Here is a 21,696-nt window from a genome sequence, read left to right as displayed (position 1 = left end):
TTTTTTTCTCTCTCTGAAAATTTAAGATTTTTCTCTTTATCTTTGGGGTTCAGAAATGCTTTAAGTGTGTTTATAATCAAATGTCTTTTATGTTTAATTTTTCTAATTTATGCTTTTAATCTGAAGATTTATTAGACTGGACTATCTTACACATATTGACCTAAAGGACTTTTATTTCTAGATTCAACTTTGTTTCCAAGAAACTAATTTTTACAGATACTACGGCATTGAAGATGAAGTTGTCTGTTTCATAGCATTGCACCTTTTTAGCACTCGGACAATCCTTGACAGGCAGTGAACACATTAAAATTCATGTATATCCAGTGGATGATTACTTATCTCCAGAAATATCAATTCTGAAAATTTTATATCCATTTTTTATCTGCTATCATTTTCCCCCTCCATTTTAACACTGTACAATTTTTCACAAAAACATATATTCATGCTGAAATCTGTATCTTGAGATGAATTCATATACAGATAGCAAATGAATATTAATATATTGACTAATTTATCATTTTTAATCTTTGGTTATATAAATAACATGTTATTATATGTTTTATTTGCTATGTTCTTCTGAACATAGTAAATAAAAATAGGTTTTATATTTGAAATCAATTTTTCAACATCATTAAAACAAAATTAACATTCTAACCCAGCTATCAGCAGTATTTTCAGAGAAGAGTTTATCCTTGGAGCATGGCAGTCACAGTTAATCACTATCAATGAATCTTTATGTTAGAGCTTCAAAGACATAAAAGTGAAGCTCTGTAGATTTAGTTAATTTATTTCCGTTGCAATCCTAAGGGTCTCCTTCAGTGCATAATCAATAATGTGTTTCAGGACTCTGCACTTTTAACCTTTTGGTATTTGGAAGGTTCTGAGATTAGCTATCTCTAAGCAAAACAAATGTCACTGAAAATATTCATAAAGGTATCACAGAAATTCCATGACAGTCTATCACTTAATAAATATTTATTAAGGGCCTATATGCCAAGTTAAATTTAAAAACAGGTTGTGCTTCAGAGGTTAATTTATAAGACATGTTTTGGAGGCTTTGAATACATTTTCCCATCTAAGTAATGCTGTATATATGGAAGGTAAATGTCTTCACTTGCCCCACAAATATCTATTTTGTAAGCATGGTAAAGGATCTAAAAATTGTGAGATTAAGCAAAAAGGGGAATTCTCTGGTAGGGTATTAGAGATCTCAGAGATTGCAGAAACAACAGAATCAGGACAACTTCCAAATTTTAATAACAAAGTATGAAATATTTCTCTAGAGTGTTGTCAATACTCATATCTTCTATTTCACATTTACAAATTCCTAGGTGAAGCATCTGTAAATATAAAAAAAGATATTTGCACTTGGCTCAGTTAGCTATAGTCAAGGATTCATTTAGTTACAGACATGGCTATAGGGGAACACTCCTAGGCAACTAACTCAAGAGGATCTAATAGTGTAGAATTTTTCAGAACCTAAAGACAAGGTTCTCAATATTTCTCTCTCAGAAAATGTGTCCCGACTTCCTAGTTGGAACTCTAGGAGTGTGTCTTCTCTACCTGCACTAACCTAGAACAATCATGGCCTTGCCATCTGATCATGGATAGTCCTGCCTGGCTCCAAACAAGGACAGTGTAAGAATTCCCTGGAACCTAAAAAGTAGTAACACCCCAAGGCTAAAGGCTCAGATGCATTGAAATTTCTTAGGAAAAATAAAGCTAAGGGAACCAAGTGCTCTCTCTATGTATTTTATCTATTTAGGAAGGAAAAACATACAGAAAGAATGGAGTTGCTGTTTTGAACCCACAGTACAATATTAATAGACTAGAGGCCCAGTGCAGGAATCCATGCACCAGTGGGGTCCCTCGGCCTGGCCTGCGGGGATCGGCCGAAACCAGCTCTCCCACATCCCCTGAGGGGTCCTGGATTGTGAGAGGGCACAGGCCAGGTCGAGGGATCCCACTGGTGCACAGGCCTCTAGTATGCACATAAGATCTTTGTTTAATCTCTTCTCACCTTGCCCCCTACCCACTTCCCTCTGAGATTCATCAGTCTGTTCCCTGTTTCCATGCCTGTGGTTTCCACTCCTGCATTGAGCATCTGCCCCATGGTGGTCAGTGCACGTCATAGCTACCGGTCAGACAGTTGAATGGTCAGATGATAGGCCAGTCACTTAGGCTTTTATAGAGAGAGAGATTACAGAGGAAATAGAACAGAAGCCCTAGAAACTCTTCATATTTTCTGTCCATAGAAAATGTAAAATAAGAATTAGTAATAATAAATTATAACTCAAGATAGCTACACGTACTGGAAGAAAGACCTTTTCTAAATAAAGTTATAGTGTTTGCTTGATTAATGTTAGAGAGACAGACATGAAGACAATGATTGCACTAAGTATTTCAGGGGGCACTGTCCCTTCTCTAAGTCACTGGTCTTCCAACAGAATAAGAAAAATACCACAAGCCTAAAGCCACCTAATGTTCTTATTTAAAAGATGTTCTCCAAGTTAAAGTTTGGTTCACCTCACTGTTAGTTTTCAAACTAAAGATTAAACATTTATCAGATCATCACCAAGAATAAATGGCGTCTCCTAACTATAAGCTGTGCCCTTAAAATTTTCAAAGTTTTCTAGGCATGCAGATGAGGAAAAATGCTGTAGAAACACTATGTGTTGAGTTCAGCAAGGCATTTCATATACTTTTTAAAAGATACTTCTGAACATGGAATGAGATTAATAAAATGCACTTATAATTTATGGGACAGTTGTAATCAGAGGGGCTGAAGAATTTAATTAATGATGACTGAGTGAAATAATAGGTGGCCAACTCAGCACTTTTATAAATGATTTAAATAAGAATAACAGTTTTGTGAAAGCTTGAACCTAGAAGACATAGTCAAGTTTTTTACATAAATACTTTCGTTTAAGGAAGACCTTTATAAAGAGATCCAAATCTAACACGATGAAGTTTAATAAAGGCAATTATATAATTCTATATCCAACTTCATTACTATACATATTATTTGTGTGTAGGAGGATGTATATAATGTAACCTCGGCTCCGAAGGAATTTTTTTCTGCAAAAATGATAAATTAGCGATGTCTGGCAAAGAAGTTTATGACTTTCAATATCCATAAAAGCAATTAATAAGGCCAAAAATCTATGCACTGACCGGATCATAGCCAGATATTGTGTTAATTTCTGGGAAATAAGCTTGAAACAGATGTATTTGAGGCAGCATATATTCAGAGGAAATGACCAGTATAGCAAAATGACACCAAACCATTTCTCCACGGAGTGTTATACTAGTCAATAACTAGGAATATGTGGAGTTTAGACAGCAAAGATCCAGATGCTACCAAGCAGACAAGAAATCAGATGTGTTCTTTAAGGCTTAGTGATAAAATCTTGGGCCAAAAGCAGAATTTATTACAAACAAATTTGAGCTAAGTCTAAGTGAGAACCGACAGTGATCACAGATCTGAGAAGAAAGAATTGACCACCTGGAGTTGTTTCTCACGTTTCTGTCCAATATGGACCTGCCAAGCATATGTATGTGGTAAGATTATGATAAGGAAGATGCAAATTTCAGCTGTGAGATTGGGTTCTATGCTCTTTAAATTGTCCCTGCCCTGGGGTTTATTATGTTCTATATAATTCGGAGAACTGGACTCAGAACTTCTGCTTTTTTAAAACACTTGCAGTGCTGCCTATTATAGGCAATCAAATTATAGTTTCTGAATAACTGTGTGCAATTAGAAGCTGGGTGGGAAAGAAGAAAACCTAAGAAAATGGAACAGGTACTAGGGCAGTGACCTCTACACAGAAGACCAAACCAGAAACCTGGGTTTCATCCCTATTCTCCCTTTTCCTTCTTCCTCTATGCACCTTCTTGTACCACTATCACTCTCACCTCTGTTGTATACTATCAATCACTCTCACCTCTGTGTTCCTATCACCTTCATGTACCATCACTCCATATACTAGCTCTTTAAAAATCTCTCAAGCATGTTGATTTCTTTCTTCTCTTCCTCATACAATTTAAAACAATCTTTATACTTCCAGTCTTGCCTTCCTGTAATCTATTCTTCACACTTCTGCTAAAGAGCTCTAAGTCATATTTTGTAGCCTGTCTAAAATTCCCCAACCATTCCTTAGCAGCCAAAGAATACATTCCAAATGCCTTTATGTAGCCCATAAATTCCTACATTACCTAGTCCCTATTTATCTCACCATCTCTGTTTCCTCTATTTCTGATCATGCACACTATGGTCTTAATATGCTTAATATCTAGCTCTTTTTATGATTACTCCTATATCCTAGTGCACATGTATTCTGTTCCATTTCCCTCCTCATCCTTTGTATAGTAATGGTAGTAATATATTTCATATGTATTAAATACTTAATAATCACATGGAGCAGTTATAATATGCCAGCTATTATTCTATACACTTTAAGTTGTATTGCATCTTAATTTTCACAACGCCTTTGAGGTAGAAACTGCTATTCCCTTCCACACATGAGGAAATGTAGCTTTCCAGACACTGTGGTTTCCAAACGTGCAGATCTTCTGAGTCTAGATTACATCTGAATTAGGTAGGATTTCAGGATAAGGCTACAATTTAAAGAATATGTAGTCCAGTCTTTCAGCTGGACCTTAAATCTCTATATAATTTAAAATGATCTATATAGGGAGTAAAAAAAAATCTCTCATTCTCTTTATACTCTGAAAAAGTAACATATATTTTCCTCTAGAAAATAGTATCTTACCCAACTTCATCCCCTCCTTCAAAATGATCAACAAATATATTCAAACCAAGACAAAGATAGGTAGTTTCAAAATATAAGATTTAGCCATGTATATAACTGACTTTTTCTGATATAATTAACCCCACATAATATCCCAAAGCTTAATATAACAATAGTAATTCTCACTAATAAATAAGCAATATAAAAATGTAAATGTGTGCTTAAATCAATCTAACATTATTTATTACAGTAAAACTTACAAAGTCAGTGTCTAATAACAAGGATGATTTAATTTCTTTTCTAAAAAGAAAAACTGCCACTAATTAAGGTACATTTACATAACTGCTAACATCCTAATTTAGAAAGAATTCTCCATATTTGTTTCTACAAATATAGGATGTTGCATTAGCTCTATATTGTATTTTTCATAAGATCACTGAAGATATGGTTTCCATATTTATTTAAAATTAGCCATTCATGAATCAAGTTTCTTTTCCTTGTCTTCACATTTCTAGAAGAGTAGTGAGCCTTCATGTCCTATTGCCAGAGTTTTATTTAAAAAGTCTTTACCAAAATACATTTCTTTCAAAATATATATGTATGTGTATATATGTATATGTACATACAAACATATCATTAAATGTGCTTCTTTCTAATTCTACATTATCAAATGTTTTATTTTGGGCTTCATTGAATTAAGTTTGCTAGGCAAATGAATAACAAGGTTCTTAGAAGAATAAAGATTCTTAACCTCTTTTTAAAATATCTCCAAAAGCTATTTGAAGTCAGTATTAACTTTAAAGAAAATACTAAAGTAGTGTCATGATGAACCATACTTGAAACTTCTGAACCATTTGCTTTCATATACAAGGATTAGAAGAAATGTGCTTGGCTATCTATTTTTATCTATATCCCATCATCTGACTTTCTATATAAAGCCATTCCTGCCATTAGCCTGGGGTGCTCTTGTATCCACGGAGCTCAACCCGTCACAGCCTGGCCTTTAAGTTTCAGAGCTTCGTCACTTTCAATATTATTCTCTACTCCAACTCCCCATGGTCATATTCTGAATCTTGTCATCATCCCGAGTCATTCTGTTACAGAAGAACTGATTTAAGTATATCATTCCTCTCAAACTGGAGTCTTCTCCTTTCAACATGCTTTACGGACTTCTTCCACTACCATATTTATAGACTTCTATTCCTGCACACTGCATTAGCCCTTCTCTGTCCTCTCCTCTTCCCCTTTTCAGCTTAGACTCCATGTCCATAATTTCAACACAACCAAACATTCCTAAATTTTTTTTACTTCTCTTTCCTTTGCTCATATCCATGTGTCATAAACACAGCCACCATTGAATTTTTATTCTCCATGTCTATATCTGGGCTCCTTTGTGCTTCTGGAGAAAATTACAGCAAGGAAACTTGCACCAGCTTCATTTAGGATTTCAGTGCTGCCCAGTAATCTTGATATGTTCCTCTCACCAATTCTACTCTCTGCAACTTTTGTTAGAGACCTCCACTCTGCTTAAACGTGCATCTTCTGCAAATGAGCTCACATTCTACCTTAAAAAAGAGAGAATAAAGAGAACAGCTGAGTGCTCTGACTTATTTACTGTCTAATGCACACTAACACTTGCCCTAATCCCTTTTTTTATTATTATTATTACAGGAAACTTGGCTTCTGTCTTCTTACTTAAGACCATCCCTTCCCATTTCCTCAGTTATGTTGAGCCTATTACTACTTGCTCTTAGATCTTCAAATTCTGTTCTCTTCTGTGTATGGCCATCACCATTCAAACATTCTCAAGTTTACTGTATTAAAAATAAAATCCTTCCTTCATTCCACTTTTCCACTCCAGTTATTACCCATTCACTCCTCAATCTGGTGCTAATAATTGATTTAAAAATATTTCTGACTTATCAACTTGGACCTTCAAAAGCCAGATGCAATTAAATTATACATGTAATGCTCATTTAGTGAATTATTTCATGTGAAATATGAATTATTTTACATCCACAGTTGACTTGCTCGTGAACAGGTGAAAGCCCATTCATTTAATAAGTGATCTAGAAAGAGAAAGTAAGACAAGTGACGTGTAAGGTGCCTGTTCTGAAATATAAGACATGTGTTAGCTGGTAATGTCTTCTTGTTGTGCTGATGTTCCCAAGGAAACATTATGCCAATAATTGGATTTGATCTTATTCATTAGATGGTAACTTTACTGGCTCTTTTCTATGTCAATTAAAATTTATTTGCCTATTACTTACTGTGGTCTTTAACTAAAGAACATTTATTCTTGACAGAATCTCTCTTGCTAGTATCATAACCTTGGCAATCTGGAGTGGAGAATAATGAAGTTATATGTAACTGCAAATAACTGCTTGTAGGAAAGAATGTATTAATTTTATAGTAGAAATTAAACACTTTATCTTTGTATATATATCTTTGATACAAATTTATAACTTATTACCACAAAAATATCTGAGTTACTTATGACTATTAGCTTTCTGTTTTTTGAAGAAGATATATTTTAGAAAGTCATGAGCTAAAATACTTAATATTCTAAAATGAGATACCTGTTCAAAGTGACTCTTAAATTAATTGACTATGGAAGAGATGAAAGTTTATAAAAACTATAAGAAAACAGATAACTTACACAAATTGATAAGAAATATAGTAAATCTTAAAGCGATATTTTTTATTTGTGTTTCCCATTTGTTTTCATTATTTCTCATGTTTTATATTTAAGGTATTTTATTGGTGCAAATTTTCTATTTTCAAAAATGATAAATGAAGATGTGAGGAATATTAATATTCTACTTTGTGCAGATTTAACCTGCTTGTTTTAATGGAGAGCAATTTCTAGATAACTGGTAGGCTATGGAAGATAATTTTGTCCATGGTAATAACTGGCCCAAATTTTGGGGCCAGTTTTTGTGTAAAGCTCAGAAATTGCCTTGTTTTCAAAGCTCATGAAAAAGTTCACAGGCATGTTGACAGGAAAATCACCTTAATCACTTAGAAGCTATCTCTTTTTGGTTTTAATTTTCTTTGTTGTATGTATGATGTAAAAAGTATGACTTAACTTGCTTAGGACATTGTGGTGCCAACTTGTTTGGACAATTATTTTTGTTTCTTTGAAAATTTAAAGGTCTTGCCCCAGCTGTTCTGGTACTAAGGTCAAAGAATCTACATTTCTTGTGATGCCCATTTAATAAAGTAACACATGGTTTCTCTGAATGAATGCGTTTAGAGGAGGCACGTGCAGGGTGTTCCATTGCCACGACAAGTTTTTCTTTATAATGATTATGCAATAAGCAAGAAAACTCTGATTTGCTTTATTTCTGAGATAGGAACTTCTTCTTCATATTTTGTTACATTGAATATATTTTATGAGTTGTAGTAAAAGTTTTCTTTTTCTAATATTTAGTCTAGTATGCTTGTCTAGAAAATTTAAAATAATATTTCCATGGCTTTTTGTTGAATTATTTAAATTCCATATTTTCCCAGTGCCTCTACTATATCCAGGGAACAGGTGGGCTCCTTCAAACACTACATTTAAATCAATGTTGCTTTTGTGGTGATTTCTGATAATATTGATGAACCAATCTCATTCATTATTTCTCCTCATAGCAATATTTATAAAGATCTGCTCAAATAAATGTTTCTATTGAAAGAGATTCAATTGGCACAAATTCAACACTATTCTGCCAGTTCAGATAAAGGAAGAAGTAGTGTGGCAAGCAAAGACTAATATAATTATTTTATACTTTCTCATGTTCTGATTACTAGCACATATCTATATACAAATATAAAAAAAATACTGATTATTATAGCAATTGTTAGAATAATAAAATTATGGACCTGGAATGCACAAATGTATTTTTGCCCCAAATTGAGGAAATTCAAGATCAGAACTTTGTAGTAATTTTGACCTAATCATGTGTGAGAAGTAGAATACAGACCTTCTGATGCTCAAACCAGTTCTTTCTTCAAGTTGCTGCCTCTTCCGAAGTCTCCCATACTTCTGGAGCTCTAACAGTAGGCTTATATGGCTGTATAAGCCATGCAGTGAGTTATTTGCTTCTACTTGTAAAATAACCCAGGAGTGCACTGAGGCAAAGAATGTCCTTGGACAGGTGGCTGATTTCCTCCCGGGGTATACTAGAGGCTGGGGAAAATGTGGTCACGCATGTTTCAGAGTGGCTCATTTTCGAGAGACAGACTTACTGGTCAACTATTAGAACTCCCCTCAGGCTGGTCATGCTTTTGGACGCAGTGAGTATGTGTGTCATGGTGAAATAACAATAAGACACCATATCTTTCTCATATTTGAGCTTTCACACATCTGAAATAATGCTCTTATTTTATTCCACGGCTTCCTTTGAATTGAAATGTATGCATTAACATTTGTGTGCTTTTCTTTTCCATCCATCCTTCTCCATCTCATGAAAAGCACATCTGGGTAAGTTGAATCACCATGGCTGGTGAACATGTTTATTTTCAGCATCATCCTCTTTTTGTTTTATCTTTAGTATTTCTCTTTTCAGTTGTAACACAAGCTGCACTGCCTCTGACCAAAAACAAAAATTGGGAAGTGTATTTATTTCTACAGCATCAAAGGAATCATTGGTTCAGAGAAATGTTCATATTTGAATTCATTATGTTGGCCTTCCAGGCAACTGTGTTTTGGTTCTTTTAGACACATGTCAACAAATATCCAGACATCATCTCCCCTAGTTCTCAAGTCATTCTCTGCAAGTTAGTGTGGCGTTCAGTTGCAGGCTGTTTGGGTGTTTTCAACTGTGCTGCATGACCAACTCCTCCTGTGTGTTTCCCAGTGCTCTGAGGTTCCGCATTGACATTGTAGTCAAGAGAGAATTTTTGTCAATTGCTACAACTGCACTTACACGAAGAGGGAAAATGCTAGATCTCCCCTAGTAGCACCTTTATACTCAGGTTCCAAAGTCAATCTTATTTTTGGTTGAACCCTTTCATTTTGTGTTCTTTCCATTGTTTCCTGTACATGGGCTAATTGTTAAGGCTTTAAACATTTATACTATCCAGATTACAGTTTCAAATTTTACCTTTTGAATTAAATTAGAGTATACTAGATATTCCTAAAACAAATCGGGCTTCAAAGTAAAACAAATTATGTATAACTTTATAAAATATTTACATTGGTGTAAACTTTGCATTGGTAACCTGGGGGGCTACTGAACACACTTTAGATGGGGAGACATATTGCTCTTAAATGCAAAGCCAAAAGTTGGGGGGAGGAGTAAATAAAATAGCTCCTATGAGATGCAATTATCCAGGAAGCTGTGGAGAGTTTTAGTAATTGGCTATATGGATATTTTTTATACTGATATAAGATCATGTGCTTTATAATATTACTTAGTTCACTAGCATGGTTTATATTTGTTTTATTTGTTTCTATAATTTCAAGTTATAGTTATTACTACTACTTATTTAACAATGCAATATTTACTCCAGTTAGGAAATTCATAATACTAATGAAAACTCTAATAGGTATTCTTAAAAATACAAGGCAAGCTACGGTTAGAGTGCTGTTAAGCTATGCTGGCCAAATGCAAGTTTTACAAACTTACGTTTTCAAATTAATAAATACTTTGACAATGGATTTTAAAGCATTATTTTCATGTCATCACTTAACATTGGTCTTCCATGTTTTAATGATTTCTACGTTTCATAAGGAAAATAATCCCAAGAAATAAAACTTCATTTCTGTATCTCTTTTGAATGAAATTTGAAAAATAATGAATGAATAAGGTGTTGTCATTTATGGACTTTAAGGAACCAATATAATTGCCTTAATTCTAAAATGCAGTTTCTTGCCTCGCACATGCTCCTGAAACTTAAACATTTTGGATATCAAAATAGTTTCCTTAGTACAATTGCTAAAAGGAAGCTTAGGTGGCTAAAATGTCAGGAGAAGACAGAACAAACAGTGTTGTGCAAAATTTTGGGGTGGAAAGAACATTGAATTAGGAGTCAGAAAACAAGAACGTAAGCCCCAACTTTCCCACTTATTCCCTTCATTCCCTTGAGTGACTAAGGTGACCTAGGTATGTGCTCTGTACTCACCAATATTACTCTCACTTCGTAATTCTCACAACAACATAAGAAAATATGAATAACCTGAGAAGTACAGAAACTGGAAACTTCAAATTAGAGTTAAAGAGAGCTTAAATTAAATGAAGTACTAAAGTAATCTAGTCTAAATGGTATGCAAATAACCTGAAAATTTACCAATGTTCCTCTAGTAAGTCCCCAATTGGGAGAACAGAACACAGTGAAAATGTTTAATGGAAGGTAATGCAAGCCCCTCTAGTTTTCAATAACAGCATGAGTAATTGTATTGTACCATCATATTTGTGTGTGTGTGTGTGTGCGTGTGTGTATTTTTAATAGTTTTCATTAAATGTAAAATCAAGTGAAGAAAGAAATTATGTAAATCCCAATTCAAATTCACACATAAATTCAATGTCCTGTCAGAGACTATGCTTTCCATTTCAAAGCAACTTGAAGAAAAAAGGTTTCAATATGAATGAACTCTGGTTTTAATGTAATCAAATCACTTCAGTCTGAACAACCTAGCTTGTGTTCCTAGACTCTAAATCAAACACTGCTTAAATATGCAATGGACTTTTATATGCACTGCATGTAAAAATGCACCATAATACAATATACAAACACATACAATTACACACACACACACACACAAAATCACAGTGTGCTTTGCTTTCCAAATCAAGTCAAACATGTTAATGTTGATTTGAAACTCTTCATTTTATGGAGCTAAATATGTATATTTAGCTAATCAATATTCTGAAGCAACTGATTGAGATTTAATATATATTTCTGTTTGGAATAATTATGTTAAGATATACATTTTCAGCATGCAGATGTTAAAAGAAAAACTGAAGTGCATACTCTTACTAAAGTTATGAGAGCATACGATTTAAACACAACAAATAAAACAACTTTTGAAGGGCCACATTGTCCAATGATTTTTCAAAAAATTGTATGGTAAAATATCTGTTTAGAAAGAGAAAATAATTATTAAGCACACTGGATTGACTATTAACCAGATTTTCATCACGGATCCCAAACCAGGTCAAACTTTTGGAATCATCTGGAATGGATACTATTCTGACAAAGTGGCTCAAAAAAAATGGACTACAAAAATACATTATGGGATGCAGTTTACTGACACAAAAGTACCTTAATGGAAGGTTTTGTCTACATATTCAACATTCACAATTATTTACTAAGTACCTCTTTTGTGCCTGACCTTGTTTTAGATGCTTCAAATTTACCTCCGAACAGAATATATAAAACCTCACTCTTATTTCAACTTATTTTCTATTGGAATATGACAGAGAGGAATAAATGACACTTTAAGTTAGAAAATAAAAATAATAAAGCAAGGAATAGGGATAAGAAGTGCCTGTTGGGTAAGGGTAAGAGACATTCAGAGAGAAGGTGACATTTGAGAAAAGACTTAAAGTAGGTAGGGAAGTAAGCCATGTGGAGATGGAGAAGACAAGAATTTCAGACAGAGGAAATAGCAGGTGCAAATGTCCTGAGACAGAAAGAGGCCTGGGCTGTTTTCAGGTAACAGCATGGACACCAGTGTCATCAGGTGATATAAGCCAAAGAGATGAAGAGAGTAGGGTAGATTCTATGAGCCTCTTTGGCTTTTAGTCTCAGTGATACAGGAAGTAATTGAAAATTTATGAGTAGAGATTATATCATCTGACATAAGTTTTAACAGGATCACTCTACCTTGTGTGGTGCAATTTTATTAGGAAACTAGACAGAACTTTCACAATTAAAGTTTTCTAACTTTTAAAAATGTCTTTTGGACAAATCATATAATTCACATGTGAAAATGGTATGTGCTTTCTAAGTGTTGAGTGCATATTTCTTGTTTTTTTTTTCTTTTATTGAATGTAGAAAAGACTATTGTAAATGTATGCTTGTTACTTTCACGTTAATGCCACTCACCTGTCACATAAGTGAAAATGTTCCTTTCCATAATGTATGTAAATTACAACTCTTACTAATGCTCTTCACCTCTGTAGAGGTCTGCTCTAAAGGAGGTCTTCTCTAAATGTTCTTGCACATATTCCACGCTCAGTCCTGCCACTGCCTCTCCGCCCTTACTGCTTATCCTGCCTGGAACATGATCCCCATCTCCTTTCTGCCTGCCTTTCAAAGCTTAGTTGCCACAAAGACTTCACCAATTGTTTCCCATGCTATTAGCCCCCTTTATGAAACCCTCACACTCAGAATATGCATTACTGATTTTTAACACCTATTTGTATATTTCATTATGTTTTCAGACAGTTTCGTGTGTTTACTTTTTTTATCTAACCAGGGACCTCCTGGAAAACTGGGTCCATGTCTATTTCCTCAGATGTTCAATAAGTACCTGATGGTTGGTTGTTTGACCCACTTCAATCCATTTCTCTCAATATATCGGTCACAGTGAGACTAGGCTATTTGAATCTGGTTTTCAATGAAGGGATGGCATGAGGAAGCCTGAGGGAATGGGTGATGGCAGAGGAAGCCAGGTGAGGAAGCCCTTTGTAGTTTGGGGGATTCAGGGCATCCGTGTCGCTGTTGCCTTGGCCAGGTGCTGCATAGCTTACTTGCAGAATGTACCCATGCTTTTCTTGCTATCCCATCAGTTGAAACAACAGTTGATTTATGTGTCTCTTCAGCCGCTATAACTTCAATATTTGTTTTGTCTTCTTGCTTATTTTTCACAATGCATACTTCTTGGTAGCATCCTTTGCAAATACAAAATGCTCTCCTGTTGGAAGTCATTTTTGATTATGTATTTTAACATATTATAGTCCACTATAATAAGCAATTAATTGATTGGCAGAAAATAAATACTTTATTTTGGAGTTGATATATGATATTAATTATGGATTCCTAAGCACAAAATATACACATTCAAAAAACCAATTATTATATATATATTTATTATTTGTGTGTAAGATCAAAGCATACTAAGGAACAGAGCATACATTTTTAATATAGTCCTGGCCAGGTATATATAGCAAGAAAATAGACTTTCTATGTCAATAATAAGCAAACTCAAATTGGTTTTGTAAATGGATGTCAATTCTAAAGGCTCAGGAGTAGGGACAGTGATTATAGATGCGTTTGTCAAGGCTCTTTACAACTTTTTATTGTCAGAAACAAACATTTGTTGTTATTGAAGTGTTTTGCTTTCATTAAAAACAGAAGTGGTTATAAATGGAAAAGAGTGTATTATTGAATTTCAGACCTTACATTCTTTGTTGTTATAGCAGTCAATTTACTTTAGAGTTCTCTTCAAATGAGAACTAACTTTGTAGTCTAATCAAAGAACTAACTTCTAAGATAGCCACCTGGGCCAGAGAGAGAGTTCTAAAACTAAGCACATCTTTTGAATGTGGCTAAAATGACCAAATTTATCTTCTGCCTCTATATACAGGCATTTCCTCTACCATTGAAATAATAAGGGAAAACGAGCAAGGCAGATGGAAGAAACCACATTTAGACCCCACAATATATACCTGAATATGCTTATGTGGACCAATTTCTTGTTAAAGGGATAAGATATTTGCTGATAATATAATTCAGCTTCTTAGTGCATTAACATTTAATGGTTGAATTTTAGTGAATAAATGTTAGGGGAAATTATTTTTAGATGTCACTGTTTAATTTCTAATAAAAATCAATGAGTGGTTTGCATGTATTACTCAAAGGAAGGAGGAATTCTGTTATTCTATATTATCTCATAAGAAGCTTATAAAGGATTACTTGATTTATTTAAAAATAATGTAATTTAAAATAATCACAGCCACCTTTGACCATTTTATCTGACTAATCTATGTTATACACTTCAGGCATGAACTTCTAGAGGAAGCTCGAAGGAAGGGCTTACCTTTTGCCCAGTGGGACGGGCCCACAGTGGTTGCATGGCTAGAGGTAAGAGAATTAAACCAGAAGGCTCTTGATTCAATCACTAATTTGGTAGTTGTTTTTGTTGTTGTTTTTTAGAGAGACAGGTAAAGGCAGGTTTTGAAGTAGCTTTCCAATAGACTGTAATATCTCAGAAAAGAAATATTTGCTTTTTCTAGGGACCTGTGAACATTGCAATTTAACTATATTGCTTTCTTGTGCTTGAGGCAGAAGGATATACCCAGTGGATAAAAGGGAGTTTCTCTAAATTCCACCCTCTTTATGTCTAGAGTAAGAGAATAATCAGTTTTTGAGCCACACTTTTGTTGTTGCAAGAAAACATCGGTCCCAGCCCATCAGTCCAGGGTTTTTTCTCAGCAGGTTACAGAGAAGAGCCATTTTTGGCATTCTCCCAAAAGATACCACGGCCACCGAACTGCAGAGAACTGTTCCTTTGCTTATAGTATAATTCCTGAGCCTAATTCTCTAACGCCTAGGGACCAGCTAGATTTAACCACTTGGAATAAAACAGAAGATGTACCCCCTTTTTCTCTTCTGTGTCTAAACTGAATGTTATGATGAAACAAGCACTACATTCAACATTCCCTGCACAATGCAGGGGGCTGGGAAAATTCAGTAAAACCTGAGCAGGGTGGAGGCATCAGGAGCCAAGTAGGACAATTCCGGAAATACATACTTGACCACAAGGGGTCCCTATGCTACTTATCAGGAGTGTTCACTGCCCCTTCTATTTAGTTGAGTAGAGTGGGCTTCTGGGATATGCCAACATCAGGGCAAAGAACACAGGCTTTTCCTGCCTGCCGGAGGAATTAGAACTCATTGTTTCCAGTGGTTTGGGGTTATAAAGTTACCCACATTCATTAGCATATCTTACCCAGAGCAGAAGAGTTGATCAATGAGAAAAAATTAAAACCCTTATGAGTTTTTAAAATGGTCTTGTATAGATAGATATGAAAACTTTTTTTTTTCTTGGCCTAGAAGAAAGAAGCTCTGTCTTGCTTTATTTTACTCTCTCCTATCAGGGGATTTTTAGCATTTTAGTAATCAGAGCTGCTTCTTTCAAACATGTCTTTAAGATTTCTACATTTTAGAAATAATTTATACAACAAAATGCGTAAGGAAGCAGCCCTCAGATTTCATAGCCTTTCTTTGATCAGCTTCATTCCAATAAAGTGAGCTATACTTTGACAGAGAGTTAGCTGCTATTTTGGCAAGTGAAGAAAACAATCCTTTTAATAAAATAAAATAAACAGACTTACTGACTTTAAAGGGCTAGGAAAGGTCAGGCAGTAAATTTTGGGCTAATTAAACATATCTGAGCATACAAAAATTGCGCATAATGTGCTTCTTAAAGTGACTCAGATTATAAAGTGGAATAAGTAAGATACATGAGCAGGGTGATCCAATGAATGAGAGCTCTTAACTCTCACCTCCATTAGCACCTCCTGTGAATACAGCCAGCTAAGAATGATGCAGAGAAGTAGGCCTGATGCTTCATACACCATTTATCCACACCAAAACTTTTAAAAGTCTAATCATGGATGACATTGATAACAGTGTATTGGCAAGCATTTGGATAAATCCAAACATTTCCACAAGTTGTTCTGTTTTTTGTTTTGTTTTGTTTTGGCAGGGGTTTTGAAATCCAAATATCTTACTTAAAAGAGAGGAAGTGGAAAATAACTAGGGTCCAGCGAAGGTATATGGAGATGTTTAGTTATTTTGAACAACCTGTGTTTATAAACTAAGAGGTCAAGTACCATCTTCAGTCATATCTAATCATATCTGTCTAGGTAAGGTCAATTCCCTGGCCTAACCTGCTGGAAGAGTATATAAAAGATTCAGTTAAGCACTATACTAGATCCCCTCTCTCCTTTCTTTTATTTCAATCACAGCCTAATCCACATTGACTCAAAGACTTGGCTTTTTGTTTCCCTTATAGAGACAAGTAGCCTTTCAATGTGGCAGACTTTTTTTAAATAAAGGATATCTGTATTAGTTACCTATTACCATGTAACAACTTATCTCCAGACTGAGCATTTATTTTTCCTCATGACTTCTGTGGGTCAGGAATCTGGACATGGCTTAGCTACGACCTCTCTTCAGTCTCTCACCGCCAGTGCGGCAGTGTTCTCAAGGCTAGACTTGGGGAGAATACACTTTCAAGCTGACTCGGGTTTTCACCGTCATGATGCAGTGCCTTGCTAGCCGTTGTCCAGAAACATCTGTTCTTTGCCATGTGGGCACCTTCACGGGGCTTCTCACAACATGGAAGCTGGCTTCCTGCAGAACAAGAGCTCTGAGAGGAAAGAGGTGGAGAGGGCTAGCAGGAATGAAGCCTTGATCTTTTTGTAATCTAATCTGGAAAGCACCATCCCTTCGCTTTTATCATAGTCTGTTCCTTAAAAACTCAAAGGAACAAGATTATACAAGGGCAGGAATATTAGAAAGGGGAGCTCATTGGGATCCATCTTAGAAGCTGCCCAACACAATGCCTTAGACTCTAAGGCTTAGAGTAATGAGGCTGAATCCCTTCACTTTACAAATGAGGAAAATAAGGCTGAGGTTTAGAGGGTCACATGACTCACTGATGACAGGGACGGAATAAGATAGAGCCCAGGCCTTCTGATTCTTGGCATTGCATTTTGCTGATTTATTGTTTTCTGTCTTCCTCTTCTCACTTTTCTCACTCTCATTCTCTCCTTTTGCTCTATCTGTTCCCATCAACAAATAAACAGCCCTCTAAACTTAGTATTTTGGCTATTGAAAAACCAAGGTTTAAACTGCTCATTTGCATGTGCTCTGCTTCTTCCTCAGAGCTAAGTAAAAGGGTGGCTTTTTACCCATAACTCATGATGAGGGAAAGTGGAGGGAACATTCACTTTCTAAGTTTATGTAATTCCGATGCCACAACATGCCTGAGAATTGGCATCCAGCCAGGGCTTACGCTGAGTGTCAGTCACTGTGCTGTGCTCATTGCACTCCTGATTCAAATATCTCTCAAGAACATCACAGCAAACTTGAAAAATTGAAATCCCTAATTTCTAATTCATTATTCATGTTGTTACTCTCTTTAGCTAAAGGTTTATAAATTTAGTGTCTTTTAAGATTAGCACATTTCATTCTCTATAAGTTTGTTCATATAGAACATCTAATTAATTTCACACAAGCATTACATGGTGTAGGTTGATGCGTGATAAATGTGGCTTAGCTACATGGCAGGCTTTGATCAAAGTTATGGGGCTGGAGGTGGTAGCTGGCTCTTTCTGTGACAGAATTTCTCACACTCACAATCCCAAAGGAGAATTATAAATTGAAGTCACTCATTCAACAAACACTGATTGCGCCTTTACCAAATGCAGCTTGTAGCTGTTCTTGTTCTAACTCCAAGGGGGGATTTGGTGTTGCACAGCTATTAATTTTATCCTGAATAATTAAACTTAGTTGTTACATTGCAGACTCCAGAAACTCAATTTCAAATCTTCATCTCCATCACTGTCTACCTGAAATTTTAAAATAAGTTGCTTAATGTCCCTGTTCATCTATCTCTTCTGGGGAAAATAATAGCATCTATCTCATTGGATGGTAGAAACAAGAGGGTTCGTACATGTAAAGTACTTAGAACAGTGCCTGACACATAAGAGACACTAACATATTAGTTATTATTGTAATCTGGCATGTATTTTTTTCTATCCAACAGCTCTGGTTGGGAATGCCCGCCTGGTACGTGGCAGCCTGCCGAGCCAATGTGAAGAGTGGTGCCATCATGTCTGCTTTGTCAGACACTGAGATCCAGAGAGAAATTGGAATCAGCAATCCCCTGCATCGCTTAAAGCTCCGATTAGCAATCCAGGAGATGGTTTCCCTAACAAGTCCTTCAGCTCCTCCAACGTCCCGAACTGTGAGTCAATTTGTGTTCCTTCCCCCTCGCAGGGCTGGGTGAATAACGGCATCTCTGAGGCCACAGAGCAGAATGGGGGCAGCACACATTTCCATGTCAGCGTGAATTATTCTGAAGAGATTTAGCTTGCTCTTCATTAACCTTGCTGCTCCTTCCAATAGGGTTTCAACTGCAGAGCTGTGATTGCCATCAGATTTGAAGGCTGCAACCAAGATAGACTTTTGAACTAGTCTCTAACGTGTTTTTTTCTTTTTCCTCCCAAGCAACTAGACCCCAAGCGAACTCATTTTCAGGATGTGCCCTTTTTTAATGTAATTCAACACCTCAGGTGATTAGCTGTTGGCATTAGTGTTTTCTGAAGATGCAATGCTTAATGCACAGCTTCTGATGCAATTTTCATATTTATGAAAGTACAAAACTATTTGATGTTTTATAAATACCAAGTGGGATACTTTCCTTCAAACTCTATTAGCTTCTCATTTATAAACCCCTATTCTTCTCATAATTTTACCATATACTAAAATTAGGAAATAAAAAATGTCTAAAAATATGCACACAAACTGATTAATTTAAATACTTAGAAAATATTCTCAGACTGAGAGCGGCTGAAGGGGTTGGCTCGAGTAAGATGAGGCTTTTGCTATTACTCCTGGTGGCGGCGTCCGCGCTGGTCCGGAGCAATGCTTTGGCCAACCTGGGCGGTGTGCCTAGCAAGAGGTTAAAGATGCAGTACGCCACTGGCCCGCTGCTCAAGTTCCAGATTTGTGTTTCCTGAGGTTATAGGCGGGTGTTTGAGGAGTACATGCGGGTTATTAGCCAGCGGTACCCAGACATCCGCATTGAAGGAGAGAATTACCTCCCTCAACCAATATATAGACACATAGCATCTTTCCTGTCAATCTTCAAACTAGTTTTAATAGGCTTAATAATTGTTGGCAAGGATCCTTTTGCTTTCTTTGGCATGCAAGCTCCTAGCATCTGGCAATGGGGCCAAGAAAATAAGGTCTATGCATGTATGATGGTTTTCTTCTTGAGCAACATGATTGAGAACCAGTGTATGTCAACAGGTGCATTTGAAATAACTTTGAATGATGTACCTGTATGGTCTAAGCTGGAATCTGGTCACCTTCCATCCATGCAACAGCTTGTTCAAATTCTTGACAATGAAATGAAGCTCAATGTCCATATGGATTCAATCCCACATCATCGATCATAGCCCCACCTATCAGCACTGAAAACTCTTACATTGGGGGATTTTTGCAAGAGCAGCATGACTGACATTATGAAGGCCTGTACTGAAGACAGCAAACTGTTAGTACAGACCAGATGTTTCTTAGCAGGCTCGTTGTACCTCTTGGAAAACCTCAATGCAAGAGATTTTAGTGCTGGCACATTTTGGAATTCTGCACATTCGTGGAGTGCAATAATACTGTATAGTAATTTTTCTCCTCCCAATCCACTGAGTTAATAGTTTTCTAAAAATTACTACTTCTACCATTTTTCCTTAGTCATATTTGAAAAAAATGCAAAATGAGTTAGAATTTGATTTTTTTCCCCAAGGATGTCTGTTAAATCTGTTGTGATTTTATATGAATTTTCCTTTTGTATTGTTTAGAATTAATCTTTTTGGAAATAAGCTGAAGTTCTCACTGTATAAGAGTTTATCAGACATTGCTAATTTGGTCATGTCCTACTTATATAGGTTTCAAAATACTGCAGATTTTGAACAGTACATTATACAAAATTATGGGGGGGGAGATCCTATATGCAAAGTTCTCTAACAGTTTGTGTGTGTGTATGTGCGCACATGTGTGTGAATACCAGAGAAACGACTAAAAGACCAACTGCTTTTAAAATCCTGTTATAGTTCAAGTGTCTTGCCTTGACCAATCTAATGAATTGATTAACTGGGCCTTTCTACTAAACTCAATAAAAAGTAAGCAGATATAAGTTAAAAAAAAAAAAGAAAATATTCTCAAATGATATTCATTCTTCCTTTGTCTAGTCCTGAATTATATCTTTTGCTGATAAAGGATGTGGTTTCTGATGTTAACTGGACTTCTCTGGCCCCATTTCTTATACAGAATAATATATTATGAAAGAAGGAAATAAATTTCAGTGGTGGATAAAAGATAATAAAGGGATATTATGTTAATGCAGTTTTTATATTTGGTCTTAAATGGTTTTAGAGAATTTGCTTCATTTTTACTGTATCTACCTTTATATTCCTTCCCAGTGTACTAGATTCTAATGCCAGAAATACATAAAATTTAAAAACCTTTCTGTCTTTCTTTCTTTCATAATTCCATTTTAACTTCCTCTTAAATTACATGTGTAAAATATATAATTTTAAAAACTTATGTATAACATATTTTCAACTATATATAAATTCTGTATACTATAGCTGAAGTACTACTCCAGTTACAAAATAATTCAAAACAAAAACTGAGCAGGCCATTAAAGTAAAGTTATTATAAACCAAATTATAAACAAGTCTAAGAGTTTCTTCAACAATTTCTAACTGAGAAAGAAGCATCACAACTGGTTTATATCAACACTCTCCTCCCAAGAGCAACTGCATACAAAATGACTAAAAATTTCTAGCCTTGCAAAATGAAGAGCATTTGGAGTTCCAGCTTCAAGACGGAAAATAGAATATACTTTATCATTTCTGTTTAACATCCTGTTTAATTCTTAATGGAAAATAGAATAATTAAGCACTATTTCTCTAAAAAGACCTTAGCAAACTAAAGGAATGTAAAAACTATTAAAGATGAGTGGGTGCTTGGTTGTTCAAAGAACAACCAAGTGTGAAAAGAGTGTATGAGACTTCATAATCTAGCCTCAGTTCAACCAAAAGCTTTATTTCCTCAGATCAGGTCCCAACGACACAGAACTTCTTTCAGTTTCCTAAGCGTTTGTGTTCTTGGTTGATTATCGGCTTTTGTAATTGATCTTTCTTCTGCCTGGATCAGCTTCCCACTCCAGGATTACCATCCTGCTCCAACTCACCCTTTATCTAATGATTCCTGA

The 21,696-nt window shown here is 35.5% G+C and overlaps 1 protein-coding gene and 1 pseudogene across 6 annotated transcripts in view; both read left to right on the top strand.

The window, feature by feature from the left end:
* Window positions 1–21,696, top strand: part of PPFIA2 (PTPRF interacting protein alpha 2) — a 452,551-nt gene that overhangs the window by 399,673 nt on the left and 31,182 nt on the right. For all 5 annotated transcript variants that reach the window (XM_079775027.1, XM_079775026.1, XM_079775024.1 and 2 more), the window contains 2 exons: window positions 14,687–14,768; window positions 18,463–18,663. In XM_079775027.1, coding sequence (XP_079631153.1) covers window positions 14,687–14,768; window positions 18,463–18,663 — 283 coding nt within the window. The remainder of the gene's footprint in view (window positions 1–14,686; window positions 14,769–18,462; window positions 18,664–21,696) is intronic.
* Window positions 19,260–20,242, top strand: LOC307102443 (thioredoxin reductase-like selenoprotein T; annotated as a pseudogene). Its single transcript has one exon. The product of its transcript is annotated as a thioredoxin reductase-like selenoprotein T (transcript).

Source organism: Cnephaeus nilssonii, assembly GCF_951640355.1.
Source record: "Cnephaeus nilssonii genome assembly, chromosome: 6".
NCBI lineage: Eukaryota > Metazoa > Chordata > Mammalia > Chiroptera > Vespertilionidae > Cnephaeus > Cnephaeus nilssonii.
Note: the sequence above shows the minus strand (reverse complement) of the source record. Positions and strands in the feature narration are given on the sequence as shown.